General features: G+C 46.9%; 1 protein-coding gene across 18 annotated transcripts in view; it reads right to left on the bottom strand.

Moving 5' to 3' along the window:
* The window catches only part of LOC122697304 (BOLA class I histocompatibility antigen, alpha chain BL3-7-like), a 210,274-nt gene that overhangs the window by 173,542 nt on the left and 23,799 nt on the right, over positions 1-12,933 (bottom strand). For 7 of the 18 annotated variants that reach the window (XM_043907963.1, XM_043907960.1, XM_043907965.1 and 4 more), the window contains exons 5-6: positions 5,722-5,826; positions 5,257-5,289 (exon numbers count right to left, since the gene is read on the bottom strand). The exons of 4 other annotated variants lie outside the window; for them this stretch is intronic. In XM_043907963.1, coding sequence (XP_043763898.1) covers positions 5,257-5,289; positions 5,722-5,826 — 138 coding nt within the window. Of the gene's footprint in view, positions 1-2,569; positions 4,905-4,978; positions 5,116-5,256; positions 5,290-5,721; positions 5,827-5,941; positions 6,218-7,505; positions 7,782-7,958; positions 8,229-8,540; positions 8,710-12,933 lie in introns of those variants that run through there. 7 more of the 18 variants (XM_043907962.1, XM_043907968.1, XM_043907961.1 and 4 more) reach the window with 5 other exon arrangements.

Raw genomic sequence — 12,933 nt, 5'->3', positions numbered from 1 at the left:
CTGCTCTTTAAATATACACATCTGGATTGCATTTTGTTTCCCATGCTGGGAAGGGACAGTGTGTATGATTCTGGGGAAAAGGAGAGTTTTATTTCAGCCTTGGGGAGGCTCTAATAATTCCCGACCTCTCTCTCCCCCCAGCTCCCATTGTCTGACAGGATCAGCATAAAGGGCTGGGGGATAATGCAGTGGGACTCCTGGGGCCAGTGCTCAGTGGCTGACCCTGGGGGGAATCTCCCCTGAGCAGCTGTCACTCTATTGTGATGAAGCAGAGCTGAAGGGCTATGTCGGGGGAAGGGACAGGACAGGGCGTGGGGGCTTCTGATTAGGAGGACCAGGGGTCAGTCTGCTTCTAGGGAGCTGTGACTGTTGGGGATGAGTGTCCTGAACCGAGAGAGTAAAGGAGCCCAAAACATGGAGGCATCAATCAAGGAGCTGCATCTCCCTCCATGAGCTTAGACTGATTTCCACAGGGCAGACAGGAGGTGAGACTTCTCCATCGGACCCTCAGTTGTTCCTGACTTCTGGTCTGGGGGCATACAGGTGAGTGGTGCTCTCCTTGGTCAGGACCACCTTAGCCTCACCCAGGTAAAGCATTTGTGGCAGCGTGTTCTAAGGGGCACCTCCCACAGACCCGAGACAGATGACAGGAGCACTTTCTGCAGCAGGACCGGACTGGAAGCAAGAGGGAGACAAAGGGTTCTCCCAGGTCAGGTCCTGTTCCCTCCCTGCCTGGTGCACACGATGCACATGATGCACAGTAAGGTAATGGGAATAGAGAACTCATTCCATATCTGTTTATCTGAATGGGATGATATATTCTTTCATGGTTTTATTCACAGTTAACATCTTTCACGCAGTTGTGCATGCAAGTTTCCATTAGAGTATTCTTGCATTTTAGTAAACTCCCAAGTGTCATTTGTTGTACTCAGCTTTCATTAACCATAAATTTTCATCCTCATTCATTTTCTTGTGTGATTAATCAAAGGCACAATTGTCTGTAAATTAAGAAGTCATATATCTGTGCATGATTTCTCATGATACAGACTCTTGTTATAATCCTGAATCTTCTCAATTTCTGCTTTCCCATTGGCAACCACTTTCAATAATTTTTAGCTGATTCTTTTGGCTTTTATTTCCAAATCTCTAAACACAGTGCCTTACTACAACTGCTGCTTGATTCTTCTGTCACAGCCACTGTCTGTCCCATCACACAGTGGCTGATGCAATAGTTAAGTCATTGCTTTCTTTCACTCTTCCCATTCCTTCAGTTTCCCACATTATTTATATATTGATCATACTTAGTTCAATCAGCTTTTTCTTTTCCATGACTAATACACAAGTCAACTAACAAAATGCTCAACTTGAGACTTGTGAATTTTTATTTGGGGCAAAATGAGGACCGCAGCCTGGGAGACAGCACCTCAGATAGCTCTGAGAAACAGCTCCAAAGAGGTACGGAGGGGAGGTCAGCATATATGATTTTGGTAAAGGGGGAATCCAGTGCAATCAGGTACTTATCTTCCCAAGGTTTTCTGCTAGTCATGAGGAGCTGACCTCACCGTGAAAGGACTTAAGGCTTTTCTTCATATGAGGAAGTGAAGCGATCCAAAGGACTGGAAAAAGTCAGTTTTCATTCCAGTCCCTAAGAAGGGCAATGCCAAAGAAGGTTTAAACTACTGTACAATTGTACTCATTTCACATGCTAGCAAAATCATGCTCAAAATTCAAGCTAGGCGTCAGCAGTATGTGAACTGAGAGCTTCCAGATGTACAAGTTGGGTTTAGAAAAGGAAAAGGTAGAGGAACCAGAGATCACATTGCCAGCATTTGATGGATCACAGAGAAAGCAAGGGAATACCAGAAAAACATCTACTTCTGCTTCAATGACTATGTTAAAGCCTTTGACTGTGTGGATCACAACAGACTGTGGAATAGTCTTAAAGAGATGGGAATACCTGACCATCTTACTTGTCTACTGAAAACCCGTATGCAGGTCAAGAAGCACAGTTAGAACCAGACACAGAACTACAGGCTGGTTTAAAATTGGGAAAGGAGTATAATAAGGCTGTACATTGTCACTCTGCTCATTTAACTCATATGCAGAATACATCACGCAAAATGCAGGGCTGGATGAATCAGAAGTTGAAATCAAGATTGCCAGGAGAAATAAATATCAAAAACCTCAGATATGGAGATGATAGCACTTTAATGGCAGAAAGTGAAGAACTAAAGAGCCTCTTGATGAGGCTTTGCTTTTCCTGATTGTGTTCTATGAAGCTCTCATGAATTCAGCTCTAATGATTGCTCTTTTTGCATGACTCTTCCAAGAAGTGTGGATACTTTGGATATTCCATCAGTTTTTCCTTTTTTGGAAATGTCATCCTGGACCCTTCTGACATGCTCCCACCTGGTCTGGATTCTTCAGCATCTGGAGCAGAGCCATCCTCCTAGGATCTCCCTCCACCACCTGGGCAACACTTTAAAGTGCTGTGAATACTGCATAGCACAGGGAACTTTACCCAGCACTCTCTAATGGTGTATATGGGGAAAGAATCTGAAAGACTAGATATATTTACAGCTGATTCACTTTATTGTCCAGCAGAAAGTGACACAGCATTGTAAATCAATTACACTCCAATGAAAACAAAACAAACAAGTAAGCAAGCAGATCTCTACCCTGGATGTCATTTATTAGTCACGTGTTCTTTCAGCCAAAACCAAGTGCCTGCATTGTACCAGATCAAGTTCCAGTTCCAGATCTTTGCTCTAACAATTGAAATTTGACATCCTTGTCCATCCCTCTCTCCCCCTCACTAGGAGCATTTCTAGATTAGGAGAATTCCACACTAAAAGAGTCTTGGTAGGAGGCAGAGACCACCTTCCTCCATTAAAGAAGACCCACTTTCCCAAATATTCTTGCCAGAGCACACAGCATAAAGCTGCAGTCCCAGCACTCAGGTGACCACATGTCAGACTCTACTCAGGCCGTTGTGACACAGAGAAGCTGGAACTAGGCAGGATGCATCTGACAAGGGTGTCAAGAGTGGGAGTCAAACCACCTCCAGTTGTCAGGAGCCTCAGTGATAGCCGTCCTCAGTGCGGGGTCCACGTCCAGCATGAGGGGCTCACTGTGTGAACAGTGACACTGTGCCCCAGCGGGGGCGAAAGTTCCTTTGTGGCACCTGGCCTGGAGTGAACACTGTGGGTCTGTTCCCGTGGGGCCATATATATATAGTACTGTATGTCTAACTTAATTTGGATCCCATTGTTAGCTCCAAGAATGAGTGAGGAGAACTCAACCTGGAGAATAGTTTCAGAGAGCAAGGATTTCATTACGCTGAACTCTGAACCACTGCCTAAGTCTTCAGGTGGAATAAGAACTACATTATTTCTCAACATCACACCTCATAATTGACAATATGAATTGTCAATATAAATTCCCTTTTCTTTCTGAAGAAAAAATACGCTTTTAAATGTGCATTTAAGACCCCTCTCTGGCCACTCGCTCTCATATACCTCAGGGGTTTCCAAATTGGCTAATCATCAGAATTGCCTGTGGGGCTTCTTATAAAATGTTCAGCCTCTCCCCAGAACCACCTTCTCAGAGTATTAGGATAAGACCAAGGGATTGCTTTTTTAACAATCTCTGTGTGTGAGGCTGATACACAGCATGTGGGAATCCTGGCCTACATTTGTTCTTGCTACTGAAAGTGTGATCTGAAGACCAGCAGCATCAGCACCAACCTTATCACAAATGCAGATTCTCAGGCTCTACTCCCGACTGTCTAGATTTAATGAGGGTCCAGGGGAGCACCAGCATCCCCACCTGGACCCTGCACTAATCCTACAGGCTCCTCTACTGCATCGTTCTCCCTTCACCTCCTGATTCTGCACAGCAGTTAGACTGACGCTCCTAGCGAGCAGTCACACCAGGTCATCTTCTATTCAAACCATCTTATGAGTCCACATCTTTCACAGACATCAGACACCTTCCAATATGCTGGAGGCCCACATGATCTGGCCAGACACTGGATCTCATCTCAATTCCTCGCTCCTCCAGTCACACCTGCCTCCTGGCTCTTCCTTCATCACATACACTCTCCTGCCTTCCTGCATTTGCACTGGAGGCTCCTCTGCCTGGAGAGAACTTCCCCCAGAGATCCTAGTGGACATTCTCTCACGTCCTTCACACCTTTACTCCGATATCATCTCCTCAACGAGGCCTATACTGACCACCCTAGTAAAACAGCCACATTCCTTGTACCCACACACATACTCTAGGTCGCCTTCGTCAAAGAACTTGCCAATCCTTAGGCAGACACTTTCCTCACTTATTAGGCTCACTCTGCCCCCTCTCACCAGAACATAGGGCACGAGGCCAACAGAGTGTGTCTGTTTTTAGTTTACTGAGGTTTCACAGATGCAAAAATAGAGCATCATCTATCTGGCACACAACAAATATCAGATTAAGGAAAGATCAGTGTACATGCCTCTGTATTCTATCTTTATTAATGTAAACTCAGGCCACTTGCTCTCTTGTTGCAGCTACAGAACAACATGCATTCACTCTGACATCAATGCTGCCTGTACTTTCCCCACAAAAGCTGATCACCCCTCGCTCCCACACCAACCAGTCTGCACTCTACACATAACGATATTTTCTCTTGAGAAAAGATCCAAGGCTGACAGGTCACATATTCCAACCTGCTGTGACTATTAGGCGCTGCTTTATAAATCCAGGAATTTGCATTGGAAGAGGTCAGCAGTCTCCCCACCTCTTCACGTTATGCTAATAGGAGCACAGACACATTCAGATGCAGCTGCAGAAAGAGGGGTCTGGGGATCTGACGTCACAAAGTGGGATGAAGCATCACTCAGTCCCCACAAGGCAGCTGTCTCACACTGTGAGAGAAAAGAATCAGGAACCAGTTCAGGTAGGTCATGTAAGGGCTGACATTCTCCACAGCCCCCCACACACTCACATGTCCCACTCAAAGACCCCTGCCACCCAGTGTGTCCCCTCTGCCCCAACTCCTCTCCCAATCTAGACTCTCCAGGGTCTCACCTTTAGGAACTGTGAGAGACACATCAGAGCCCAGGGCACTGTCACAGCCTGGGGGAGAACAAGACCAGGACGTGGTCAGAACCCACAGGAGAGAAACTAGAGAAAGCACTTTGAGGAGGGTGAGTCCCCCATGGCCTCCCTTCTGCACCCTCACAAGGGTCTCGGGAATCATATCCACTTTGTACTTACTTGAAGCCTGGGTGTAGATCCGTCCTTTTTCACCTGTGAGAAGAAAATATCACATGAGAGACCAGGGAGCAGACTGAGTCATGAGACCCTAGAGGAACTCCCTAGTCCTGGATGACAAAGAACTTCTCAGAACTGTAACCAAAAATCCAGGACAGGCTCAGGAACATGAAAGAAGGAGACACGGGGGGACTGGACCACCTGCCCTCCTGGAGGTCTGCCCTCAGGAGGGACATTCCCTCCTGACCTTCAAATGCTGAGAAACAGGCCCCCAAATGGGATTATGAAGATGAAAAATTTGTCTTTCATTTTCACATGTACTTAACAAAAGGGTCAGTCTTAGCATCAGCTCAGATTCCACATGTGTGTGGAGGGTACTTTCCAGAAAGGAGGCAGGCAAACTTCCATCTGGGCCAGAAATCCGCCCAGTGAGACAAGAAAACTCAGATCCCTCCCTCCTTTCTCTACCTGAGCGCTTCTTCCTCCAAATCACAGCTCCAGTCACCACAGCAAACATTAGGAGAACCAGGCCAACAATGATGCCCATGATGAGGACGGAGGGCTGAGGAGGTTCTGTGGAAGAAAGGGAAGGGGCCAGACTTCAGGCTTCAGTTCTGACCTTGCTGATTGTGCCTAGAAGGGTTCCTGCTTTATCTGAGAGGAAGCTCCATTCCTACCCCCTCCTTACCCCATCTCAGGGTGAGGGGTTCCTGAAGCCCCTCATGCTGCACATGACACGTGTATCTCTGCTCCTCTCCAGAAGGCACCACCAGGGCTGCCCACTTCTGGAAGCTTCCATCCCCTGAAGGCCTGGTCTCCACAAGCTCCATGTCCTGAGTCTGGTCCTTCCCGTCTCGCTGCCAGGTCAGTGAGATCTCATCGGGATAGAAGCCCAGGGCCCAGCACCTCAAGGTGACCTCACGGTCAGAGATGGGGTGATGGTTTACATGTGCCTTTGGAGGGTCTGAGGAAGAAGAATCAGAAAACTCACATTTTGTGTTACCCCCATGGGCCACCGGAAGCAGCATCAGGTGACCATCCTGAGAATAAACAGGAGAGTGGGTTTGAAAAGAAGAAGCACAAACACCAGACATCAGCCTGGACTCCAGGGTCTGGGAACAGCTCCTAGTCCTTGGAAAGTTCTGGAGTCAGGGTGACAGCTAAGGGAGGAGGCTCCGTGTAAGAGGCAGAATTCAGAGTAATGGTCCTGACGTGGGAGCAGGCTGAATGACTTAGAAAAGCTGGAGTCAGGGCTCCTAAGATGTTCTCAGGGTGAGAACAAGCCTTGAGAGACAAAGTCATGGTTCACAAGATGGTGGCCAGGGTCAAAGGGCAGCACTGACCAACTTTTTCAGGGATGGTTTACTTCTTCTTAGTCAAAGACACTGGATTCCTTAATTGTCCTTCAGAGAACTAAGATCATGACATCCAGCCCCATCATTTCATGGCAAATAGACGGGGAAACAATGTAAACAGTGACAGACTTTATTTTCTTGGATTCCAAAAATCACTGTGGACAGTGACTGCAGCCACCAAATTAAAAGATATCTGCTCCTTGGAAGAAAAGTTATGACAAACCTAGACAGTATATCAAAAAGCAGAGACATCACATTGCTGACAAAGGTTCATATTGTCAAAGCTATGTTTTTTTCTAGTAGACATGTATGGATGTGACAACTGTACCATAAAGAAGGCTGAGTGCTGAAGAATTGATGCTTTTGATCTGTGGTGTTGGAGAATACCCTTGAGAATCCCTTGGACAGCAAGGAGTTCAAACTAGTCAATTCTAAATGAAATCAACCCTGAACATTCATTGGAAAGACTGATGCTGAAGCTGAAACTCCAATACTTTGGCCACCTGATGTGAAGAGCCGACTTATTGGAAAAGACCCTGAGGCTGGGAAAGATTGAAGGTAAGAGGAAAAGGGAATGACAGAGAATGAAAGTGTTGGATGGCATCACCAGACACAATGGACATGAGTTTGAGCTTAGCTCCCGGAGTTAGTGATGGACAGGAAAGCCTGGCGTGCTTCAGTCTATGGGGTCGCAAAGAGTCAGACACGACTGAGCGACTAAATAACCAGTGGGGCCACTGGCGAGTCACCGTCTTGTACAGAATATGAAAACCTGGGCGGATTCCTCCCTCTCCTGACGTTGCGGCGCTGTTCCCACAGAGACTCCATTTTCTTCTCGTGGGAAGCCAGGCAGCTCCAGCCCGAGGGGAGATCAGGGAGGCCCTGCGCTCCTCTTACCTGCGCGCAGCAGCGTGTCGTTTCCTGTCTTTAGGTATCTGCGGAGCCACTCCACGCACTTGCCCTCCAGATAGTTCCTCACACGCGCCGCATCACCGGCCGCCTCAGCATTGTGCTTGGAGATCTGAGCCGCCGTCTCCGCCGCGGTCCAGGAGCGCAGGTCGTCATTCAGGGAGATGTAATCTCTGCCGTCGTAGGCGAACTGGTCATACCCGCGGAGCAGACGCCCGTCCGGCCCCACGTCGCAGCCATACATCTCCTGGAGGGTGTGAGACTCTGACCCGCCCCGACCACACGCGGTCATTAAATCCAAACTGAAAATGAAACTGGGTCAAGCCCCCGCGAGCTCCTCCCGCAGTGTTGGGGTGACCCTAGGACCCGGAGACTCGGGGCTACTCCGGGCCGTCCCTGGGGATGGGGGTCGTGACTTGGATCCGGGCCCGCGTCGCTCACCGGCCTCGCTCTGGTTGTAGTAGCCGCGCAGGGTGTTCAGGCTCATTCGGAAAAACTGTGCGGTGTCTCTGGTTCTCTGAGTCTCCTGATCCCAATACTCGGGCCCCTCCTGCTCCACCCACCGCGCCCGCGGTTCTATCCTCGGATCCGGGGCGTCGCTGTCGAACCGCACGAACTGCGTGTCGTCCACGTAGCCGACGGTGATGAAGCGGGGCTCCCCGAGGCCCGGCCGGGACACGGCGGTGTAGAAATACCTCAGGGAGTGGGAGCCTGGGGGCGGGGAGGGGTGAGATCTGGACCCTCCTCCCAGCTCAGGTCCCGGGTCCTAGGTGACCAGGCAGGGAGCAGGGGAGGGAGAGAGGAGCTCGTGAGACGGAAAAGGTCGGAGAAGGACCAGGACTTTTGGGGAGAGAAGAGGGGACGGGAAGCAAGGGAGGGACAGGACGGGACCTGGCGGAGGCCCCGGGTCTGGTCGGGGGCGGCGGGGGTCACTCCTTCCCTGGGGGTCCTGGCCCCTCCTACCCTCGGGCGGTCCCCTCGCCCCTCCCCGCAGAGGCCGTTCCCTCCCGACCCCGCACTCACCCGCCCAGGTCTCGGTCAGGACCAGGGCCCCCGAGAGCAGCAGGAGGGCTCTCGGACCCACGACCCACATCCCGGGGATCTGGGAGGAAGAGACTCGGCGGGTGGACAGATACTGGAACCCGGAACTGCGCAGACGAATACTGGCAGGTAGAAATCGAACACCCAATGGGAGTGAGAACTGGGGCCGCGTCACGAGTGTCCAGGCAGGAGGGCCCGACAATCGTTGAGACAAGAAAATGAAACTCAAAAAAAAATAAAGAAGAAAGAAAAGAAAATGAAACTCGAAGAGACGAGAAACCTGAAGACCGAGCGTCCCCGCCCCAGACACGGCCGTTGACCCTGAGACTCAGAGCTTCGCCCTCTTCGGGCACCTGGGACTTTGCCCTGATGCCTCCCTTCCTACGCCGCCGAGAGCTCCTTGCCACACTGCCTGAGTCCAATCGACATTTTCCATGGTAGAGATTATAAAGTTTGAATTCGTTAATTAACTTGTTTAGAGTAATATTAATAACCCATGCATTTAATATGAAAAATAAGTTATTTCCCAAAACAAACATGGTAGTGAGAACAGTGAAGCTTTTTCAGTTCAGTTCAGTCCTCAGTCGTGTCCAACTCTTTGTGACCCTGTGGACTGCAGGACGCCAGGCCTCTCTGTCCATCAACAACTCCCGGACCTTGCTCAAACTCATGTCCATCCAGTTGGTGATGCCATCCAACCATCTCATCCTCTGCCATCTCCTGCTCCTCCCGCCTTCAATCTTTCCCAGCATCAGGGTCTTTTCCAATGAGTCAGCTCTTCACATCAGGTGGCCAAATTGTCGGAGTTTCCGCTTCAGCATCAGTTCTTCCAATGAATATTAAGGACTGATTTCTTTTAGGATTGACTGGTTTTATCTCCTTGCTGTCCAAGGACTCTCAAGAGTCTCTCCAACACCACAGTTAAAAAACATCGATTCTTCCGCCTTTAGCTTTCTTTATAGTCCAACTCTCACATCCATACATGACTACTGGAAAGACCATAGCCTTGACTAGACAGACCTTTGTTGACAAAGTAATGTCTCTGCTTTTTAATACGCTACCTACATTTTTCTACATTTTTTATATTTTTGCAATTCCCTTTCTTGCCATCTCATTAGAAGACCACAGGATTTTCAGGTTTGCTTCTACGTTAAATCTGTTATTTTGATTGAAATCTATGAAAATAAAAAGGCCCACACGTATGTTGGAGAAGGAAATGGCAACACACTCCAGTATTCGCGTAAAGAATCCCATGATCAGAGAAGCCTGGCAGGTTACCGTCCATGGGGTTGCAAGAGTTGGACATGACTTAGCGACTACACCACCACATGTGTGTAAGAGTAGTATTTTTATAACCTTTTCAGGTAATTATGTAAGTTCATCTTTGATACAAATCTAAAACTACACAACTGGTAGTTTCTTAAAGGTTATTTTCAAAGTGGACCTGAAATTATATTACTGTCTATTTACTGTTCTGTTACATCAAAATCCCTAAGGTTTTTTTCCATATTGAATCTCTTATACTAATATAAGATTTTTTGTAAGTAATACATTGTTTCACTAAGTTACATAAATCTTCCAGTGTCATTCACTCTTATTTTTTTAAAGTCTTTATCGAATTTGTTAAAATATTGCTTCTGCTTTATGTTTTGTTTTTTCAGCTGCGAGGCATGTGGGATCTTGGCTCCCTAACCAGGGACTGAACCTGCACCCCCTGCATTGGAAGGCAAAGTCTTAACCACTGGACCACCAGGGAAGTCCCCATTTACTCTTTCAAGTAAAGATTGTAGTCCATGCAAGAGAGGGTAGTTCAGCTCATACAGATTATTTTCCTTGAGTCACAGGACTTTGGAATGTAGCAGAAGCTCTTGATATGTACTTCCCATGTCATCATAGAAGATACTTTTGTTTTGTTTTTTTTTTTTGATACTTTTGGTTTTTTGAGAAAAAGAACTATTTATTAGCATTTTGAGAGGTGACCATTAACTTTTGATTTTCCTTAGGGAAGCAGCTCATTTTTGCAATAAGAAATGCAACATTAACAATATTTGTGCAAGATACATGTTAAGGTTAGAACACCATCTTCTGAATTTCATCTAAGCATGAGAAGTTTAACAGACCACTATTCACTCTCTAGCACAAGTGAATAATAGAAGGTTTTAGAATTATCATACCATTCTATAGTGCATTATAACATGACATACTTTACTTCTTCCTCTTGCAGAGCATCAGGCCTTTTAGAGCATCATCAGAGAAAGTGCGACATTCACCAAGCTTGCTCACTTCAAAGAAAGCACACGCCTGTTTTATGTCATCAGGTTACCACTCGTTGTTCAAGAAAAGCAGCTGTATTAAGATAGAGTCATATAGAACTTTACTTGTCCATGTAATTATTTCCTGTCAGTTAAATCCCGTATTTAAGCTTTAGCTCCATAGGATCTGGTGTTAGTTTACTAAGGGTATCAGAGGTGTCCCCAGATCCCTAGAGTGGACAACACACAGTAGGACAATCAAGGAGGCCAAAGTGAGCAGGAGAAGTTAGAGCAGATGGAGAGATTTGATCTGGGGAGTACCTGGAACTAGGTGAGTCCTGGCTGAGGGGTGCTATGGGAAGGTTCTCCAGTGTCCCAGGCCTAGCAGGAGAGGTGGCAGCTGATTTATGATGTCCTCCTGTCAGGACAGCTCCAGGAGAGTCCCGATTTCAAATACATTCTCAAATCTGTCAGGTCCTGATCCCAAATGTGTTCATTCAGCAGTAGTGGCATGTCTGCTTTGCCCAGTGCTGGGCTGGGGGCCTGTCATACATTCAAAATCAATGCTCTCACATGGCTGAACACTGGTTAGAATGGAATATAGTGTAGGCTGTTGCTGGCAGAGAACAAACCAATAACTAAAATCATCACCTCATCTCTCTCTCACAATTATTACAACCATTGTTCATTATTCTCACCCTGTTGTTTCTTAGAATATATAGGATTTTAGCAAAGTTTCCCCAGGAAGGCAGACTTTGTGCTCTGGGGACAGGAGACAGTACGGACCTTGGCTCTGCTCAGCAGACCTCCCCCTTTGCCTGACTCCACTGAGATCTACTGCCTACCTTCACGTGGTCTCCTAAGGTGCCAGGGACATTCCCTGGTATGGTATGTCTTCTGAGCAGACTTGGTCCCCAAAGACTCATATCACAAAGCAGGGGCAACATGATTGAAAAACATCTCTAGTACATTACACAGACTGTCAAAAGCTGTTTTACACAGATAGATGTTTATAGATGATAGAGAGAGACAGGGCAGGACAGAGGTGGGCACAGATGAGGGACTGGACACATAGTTTTACATGTCTGTGTGTCACAGAGACAACTTATGTCAGGGGCACATCTTATATTTGTTACCTGTAGTGGACTTTCAATAGCTTCCAAGAGAGGTTAAAGAAGAAAAGCAAATCGATGTACTTTAAAGAAATCCTCTACATTTATAAAACTCTGATTAAGGCTAATTTGGAGAGGACATCAAGGGAATGGGGCAGTGTGTTTGTCATAAGCAGCAATACACTGTCCTCTAGGGGCAATGTGAGTGCTGCAGGGCTCCTTGACAAATCAGCAAAAGAAGCTCATATTCCAACTTGCCACCATCACAGCCCTCCTGTTAGAGCAAACCAAATTCTGTAAGTTTTGGTGTTTTGGAGGTGCCTTCTAGAGAAAGTTACTGTCTTGACTAGGACACGAGAGGCCACTTGCCAAGTGTAGTGTTTTGGGGAGTGTTGATTGAGCCCCTGAGTCAAGAGCTGGTTCCACAGGGGAGATTAGAGAGGACGTCTCTGCCTCAGGGGAACTGCAGAGAGAGGGTAGAAAGGTGCTGAGTTCACTTATCTACATCCCAGCTTTATGGTCTGCTGGGGAGAAGTTAGTCTATCTAAGCAAAGCAGTTTATGGCACATTTCTGTTTATATTAACAAGAAAATACTTTAGAAAATAGAAAACTATCACTCAACATATCTATGATTTCATCTGGATTTATATAGCTTTCTAAAAAATTGGATTCCCTTATCTTACTCGACTCTTTCATTTAATATGAATAATTGTTCCAATCATTCATAACTTTACAGTGTACAAATTTAATGAATTCAATATCATACTATTTCTTATGACACCCTGTACTTAAAGGCTCTACTTTAAAGCTCCTGTTCCAGCTTCTCCCACCAATATCCTGTTCTTCTCTGAAAGTAGAGTCCAAATCCTATCATGTCCAGGCACCTTCCAATCTAGAATCACTCTATGAACTTCCAGAAGACGTTCTCTTTATCCTTTTCTCCTGGGATGGCAGGCACTTCCCACCATGTCTTCTCTCCTGTGGATTCAGAGCTTCTCTCTGACCAAGAT

The sequence above is a fragment of the Cervus elaphus genome, chromosome 7 (assembly GCF_910594005.1).
Source record: "Cervus elaphus chromosome 7, mCerEla1.1, whole genome shotgun sequence".
NCBI classification, from domain to species: Eukaryota; Metazoa; Chordata; class Mammalia; order Artiodactyla; family Cervidae; genus Cervus; species Cervus elaphus.
This window is presented reverse-complemented; position numbering and strand designations above follow the sequence as displayed.